This window comes from Protobothrops mucrosquamatus, unplaced genomic scaffold, assembly GCF_001527695.2.
Source record: "Protobothrops mucrosquamatus isolate PMUCROS unplaced genomic scaffold, P.Mucros_1.0 scaffold3362, whole genome shotgun sequence".
In the NCBI taxonomy this organism is placed as follows: domain Eukaryota; kingdom Metazoa; phylum Chordata; class Lepidosauria; order Squamata; family Viperidae; genus Protobothrops; species Protobothrops mucrosquamatus.
The window spans coordinates 97,474-103,226 of record NW_015389347.1 but is presented as its reverse complement, the minus strand read 5'-3'; the positions used below and the strand labels follow the sequence as shown (position 1 = coordinate 103,226).

The window sequence follows — 5,753 nt, the reverse complement described above, 5'->3', positions numbered from 1 at the left end:
CAAAACTGCCATTTGTATTTACAGGGTTAAAACTTCACTAAGGGTTAAAAAGTTTTGCTTCTTTGCTTCCCCTGTGCTGCTTAGAACAAACCTTGTGTGTGTGAACTGAGTGTGGCATTTAGCATCATGCCTGGGATTTGATTTATAAATGTGGGTGTGAGTAAATTTGGCAGCAGGTAAAGCTCAGAGCCCTCCCCCTCCCCCCCAATCAATTAAGTCCTTATTCTGCGTCTTGTCCTCACTGGATCCTTTAGCAATGAAATATAAAATTACCTGATTTTGCTGTCTCTGCCCCGTGCGAGCCTGAGCCTACACAAGAAAGCTATTTTTCTGCAGATATTTAATACTACATGTACTAACGGCAGCAAGAATTGTATTTGCCCAACATTGGAAAAATGAAAACTTACCAGCTGAAGAAGCACTAATTAAGAAAATTCTAGAGTATGCAGAAATGGATAACTGACTTTAAAGATAAAAGGGAAAGAAGACTCAGTGTACTTTAGAACATGGGATAATTTCTATCAGTGGCTAGAAAGACGATGTGGTATGTAATTTTGAATATACATTAGCAGGACTGAGTGATTAATTAACATATTGTTTATGATAATTAACTATTTTCTATTGTTGTTGTTAGTTGCGAAGTCGTGTCCGACCCATTGCGACCCCATGGACCACGTTTCTTCAGGCCTTCCTGTCCTCTGCCATCTTCTGGAGTCCCTTTAAGCTCACGCCTACTGCTTCAGTGACTCCATCCAGCCACCTCATTCTCTGTCGTCTCCTTCTTCTATTGCCCTCAATCTTTCCCAGCATTAGGACTCCAGTGAGTCCTTCCTTTTCATTAGGTGGCCAAAGTACTTGAGTTTCAACTTCAGGATCTGGCCTTCTAAAGAGCAGTCAGGGTTGATCTCCTCTAGGACAGATCGGTTTGGACACCTTGCAGTCCAAGGGACTCGCAGGAGTCTTCTCCAGCGCCATAGTTCAAAGGCCTCAATTCTTTGTCGCTCAGCCTTTCTTATGGTCCAACTTTCACATCCATACATTGCAACTGGGAAAACCATGGCCTTGACTATACGCACATTTGTTGGCAGGGTGATGTCTCTGCTTTTTAGTATTGTTTGTTAAATACATGAACCCAGACACTATGCTGTTTGCTAAGAATGTTACTTGGAAAAACCCCAACCCTAACCTTAACCTTAACCTAAATCCCAACCCCAACCCCGACCTCATCTTATTCCTAACCCCATAAAAACTAATAAAATGTATACAAAAAGAAAAAGAAAGCTACTCTCTGGCAGCTCCCAGGTAATTCTTTGCCATTCCTCACCTGGTGGAGGCGGGCTTCTTCTGCCTCGTATGTATAGTGATCCAACACTATGCGATAATAGCCAGTTTGAACTTGATTACACTGTCGGCCCACCATATGGCTACGGCAGCGACATTGTCCTGTTTCTGTGGCACATCTGTGAAAAGAAAAGGGACGCGGTTCAAAATAGGCAAACGGTTCTCCCAAGTATGAGGCCCTTGGTGCACTCTGAGCTTGGTTGTTTTCTTGAGACAATCAAAAAGCCAAAAAAACGGAAACAATACATCAGCCAAGGAACTACTGTACAAACTTGGACAAATAAGCTAACAGTAAACAGCCTAATTAAGGAACCACCAAGAACACTCCCACCGATGCTGAAGGGGTCGCCACAATGTAAAAAAGATTCTGAGTCTCTAGAAAGAGTGCAAAGAAGAGAAACAAAGATGATTAGGGGGCTAAAACATATGAAGAACGGCTGCAGGAATTGCACGCTGGCTGAGGAATTCTGGGAGTTGAAGTCCACAAGTCATAAAAGGGCCAAGTTTGAAGACCCCTGGACTAGTTTAATGAAAAGAAGGACTAGGCGTGATATCTCAGGGGCTGCCCCAAAGAAGAGGGAGTCAACTTATTTTCCAAAGCGCCTGAAGGCAGGACAAGAAGCAACGGATGGAAACTAATCAAGGAGAGAAGCAACCTAGAACTAAGGAGAAACTTCCTGACAGTTAGAACAATTAACCAGTGGAACAACCTGCCTCCAGAAGCGGTGAATGCTCCAAACACTGGAAGTTTTTAAGAAGAGATTGGACAACCACTTGTCTGAAATGGTATAGGATTTCCTGCCTGAGCAGGGGGTTGGACTAGAAGATCCCTTCCAACTCTGTCATTCTGTATATAAAAATAAGAGCAGACTCCACTCCTTTCTAGCACTGATGATGTTACCTAGTATGGTAATGAAACGACTGCCAAAAAACAAAAAACAAAACCAACCAAGCTCAGAGAGCATCAAAGATCCCATAGTCCAGTCCTGAGCTACAACTATTCTCGGTTCTTCCAAGTGACAATAGGCCTACCCATCTTCTCCTCAGGGGATAAAACTGGTGAATGCTCCAACATGACCTCCAAGGTCCCTTCCAACTTTATTATTATTATTATTATTATTATTATTATTATTATTATTATTATTATTATTATTATTATTACTACTACTACTACTACTACTACTACTACTACTACTACTATTATTATTATTATTATTATTATTATTATTATTATTATTATTATTATGTTCCGGCTTGGTGTGTGCTTCTATGGGAGACCTGAGCATCTGTCTTACCTGCAGACATCTCATTCTGAATTATAAAGATGAAGTAAATAAGAACAGAGTTCTCTCTCTTTTGCCTCTCCTCCCACAGTTATCCGATTCTTCACCACCTCCAATAACTTTCTATTTCACTCCATTCATCCATCCCATCTCGTGTTTCTCATCCTGGATATTGCATGGATAATACTGCACCCATTTCCCCCCATCTTTGCTCACAGAACTGTAGCCGTAGTTCCTTACTGGTTGTCGTAGGCACCTCCTACATCGCAATCACAAGGACGGCAGCCACGCAGATCGAGACTCAAAGCCCAGTGTTCAGGCTGGAAGGCAACGTAAGATTCTTTAGTCCAAGAGAGAGACGTAATGCACATATAAGGCTGGCAAGGGATACTTACTGCCTAGTACTTACCAGGCACTGATTACAGCTGCGCCCAGAAACCAAGCGTTTGCAGAAGCAATCCCCTGTGATGGCATCACATTGAGGGCCCTCTTGCGCTGTGCCTCGGGGGTCACACTGGCAGCCTGTTAAGTCAAACATGGCACAAACTCACCCCTGTTTCCAGGATTTCCCGGTTTATCGATCCTTAAGGACTGTATTCCCCCACTGAAGAATCATTCCCAGCTTTTGGGGGACAGCCACTGGGGTCCTTATCTTCTTTAGTTTGGGTTTTGTCAAGCGTGGGAAAATCAGAAGTCCAAGCAGTTCAAATGAACGTGAAGGTTTATGGCACGCTTATGTTCTCTACAAGAACCTGAATTACTAATGTTCAAAGCAAATTGGCAGTAGGTAAGAATGAATGGAATTCAAGGTGGGCTGGACTTCGATCTCTTGTGGGTGAGAAGGGGCCTGAGACTTGACCTGTTTCACCCCCCTCCCTTGGGCTCAGCCTGGTCATCTCCTACAGGTTTGACAGACAAGCTGAAGTTTTAACCGGTGAGTTTTAGGACCAGAGTTTCAAATGTACCCTTCATTTTGTTCCTTATACCACACAGGCTAAGTTTCACTTAAGAAAATCCATTCCAAGAGACCACCAGCCAGTGCTACAGTCACACGGGGTTCCCTAGAGCCCAGGAGAACCCCATCAAGGAGAAAGGTACCTACGCTGGCATCCTTGTGGGTTTTCTGCACTCAGTCCGAAGAACCCAGACTTGCATCGGTCACAGCGGGGCCCCTCTACATGCTCCTTGCACCGACACTGCCCGGCAATCAGCCCCAGCATTGGATCATCATGCGTGTCACACACCCCGCCGTCTAATGTCCCATCAGGGTCACAGTCACAGGCTACATGGCAGAGGGGAAAAAAAAGGAATTGTGTTCAAAGGATGGCCACAATTCAGAATCTAAAGGAACAGCCAGCAGGGAACAATTAACACACCACTATTTTCAGATCCAAACTAAAAAGGGGAAAAAAACACCCTACCATTTTTTCGTAGATTATTACTCGTTAATAATGTTGCTAATAGAAAAGGTGAGATACTACATGTAGTCCTCAACTTATGACCAGTCACTTAGTGACTATTCCATTATGACAGATCTTGCTAATGCTATTTAAGACCTGGGTATGACCTCCCCCAGGGTCACATGACTGCATTTTGGGTGCTCAGCAACCAGCCCACATTCATGGCCATTTGCATGGTCAAGTGGTTGCAATGTACAATTTGGTTTTTTTTGCATTTACTTCCAGTTTCCAGCAAAAAATTGTGGAGAGTGGATTCGCTTAACAACCATGGTGTTCACTTAACGACTATGATCATTTGCTTAATGACCACTGCAAAAGAAATGTTGTAAAATCAGGAATGGTGACCATGGCTTACAACTCTCATTCAATTATGGTTATGGGTTCAGGATTACCCGTAGACTATCTTTCTTCCTTCAAGCATGTGTGGAAACACTGCCCTTTGACTTCCTAACACTTTGCTGAACCGTGTTGCCAAACCAGTGTTTTTCAACCTTGGCAACTTTAAGATGAGTGTACACCTTTTAAGGTTGAAAAACACAGTGCTGAATTCTAGTCAGCAATGGAGAAACAGGCAGCCAACCTGCAGATGGATGCGGAGAGCAACGCTCACTGAATGCACACACGAAAATGCTGGCTCCAAAGCCTCTAATCTAGCTTTTGCAGATTGTCACTTAATGCTTTGTGCTGCTGTTGAACAGCAGGGTTCTGTCTATACGTTCAGGGAAACTCGACAAAGCCCCATGATAAAGCATCGCACTATTTTTACGGTAGCAGGGGCACCGATATACTTTGCGGATCTGGGATGGAAAACAAAACCAGCCATTCCCAAAGAGGATTATTTTTGTCTTGTTCAAATGTACCAGGCCACATTTAGGAAGGCCGGAGGTATTTCTCAATCCTCAGAAACACCACTGAACAATCGAAGCACAATTTCCCGTTGATTCGTGTTCCCCTGGCAGGATGGAAGCATTGTGGTTAGTGCTGGGTAGAGATGGCTTTTCAAAATACTCCACCATTTTGGGAGAGAAATAAAGCAGGAGGATAGGTTAACTTTCTCCAGTGGAAGGAGAAATTCTCCTACAGTTTCTCGGGAATTTTTCTCATCAGTGACTGAAGTTCTATGGACAGTATTTAATATTTATTTTTTATGCATATGTAGGGGTGTGGGTCTATACCACTGATGGCGAACCTATGGCACGCATGCCAGAAGCGGCACCCAGAGCCCTCTCTGTGGGCATGTGTGCCGTCGCCCCAGCCCCGCCTCCCCCTGCAGCCCCCTTCTCACCAGCAGCCCCCTGGAGGAGAGTCGCCCCTGGGCGCAGTCCACACGGAGCAGCGCAGCCAAGGACATGGCAGCCGGGCAATGGGGACAAGACTCCGCCCTCACGCCCCATCATGCGCAGATGATGCTGCAGGGCGCGGGCAGAGGGCGTGGCCGCCATGGGGCTGCTGGGCCTCCTGGGTGATCTGCGGCAGGCCGTGGAGGCGGTGGGTGGCCCGGGAGGCGGGGCAGAGGGTAGGGCGGGGGTGATGGTGGGGTTGGGCACTCAGTCTCTAAAAAGTTCGCCATCACTGGTCTATACATATGTTGTACATAGTATGTTTTAGGTGTGTGTCATGTATGTGTTTCACTTTGAGAGCGGGCAACTAAATTTCATTTTTGATGTGT

The 5,753-nt window shown here is 45.0% G+C and overlaps 1 protein-coding gene across 1 annotated transcript in view; it reads right to left on the bottom strand.

Moving 5' to 3' along the window:
- Positions 1-5,753, bottom strand: part of LAMB2 (laminin subunit beta 2) — a 78,656-nt gene that overhangs the window by 37,429 nt on the left and 35,474 nt on the right. The window contains exons 10-13 of the mRNA XM_015826893.1: positions 3,727-3,906; positions 3,034-3,146; positions 2,865-2,944; positions 1,325-1,460 (exon numbers count right to left, since the gene is read on the bottom strand). Of these exons, the coding sequence (XP_015682379.1) occupies positions 1,325-1,460; positions 2,865-2,944; positions 3,034-3,146; positions 3,727-3,906 (509 nt within the window). The remainder of the gene's footprint in view (positions 1-1,324; positions 1,461-2,864; positions 2,945-3,033; positions 3,147-3,726; positions 3,907-5,753) is intronic.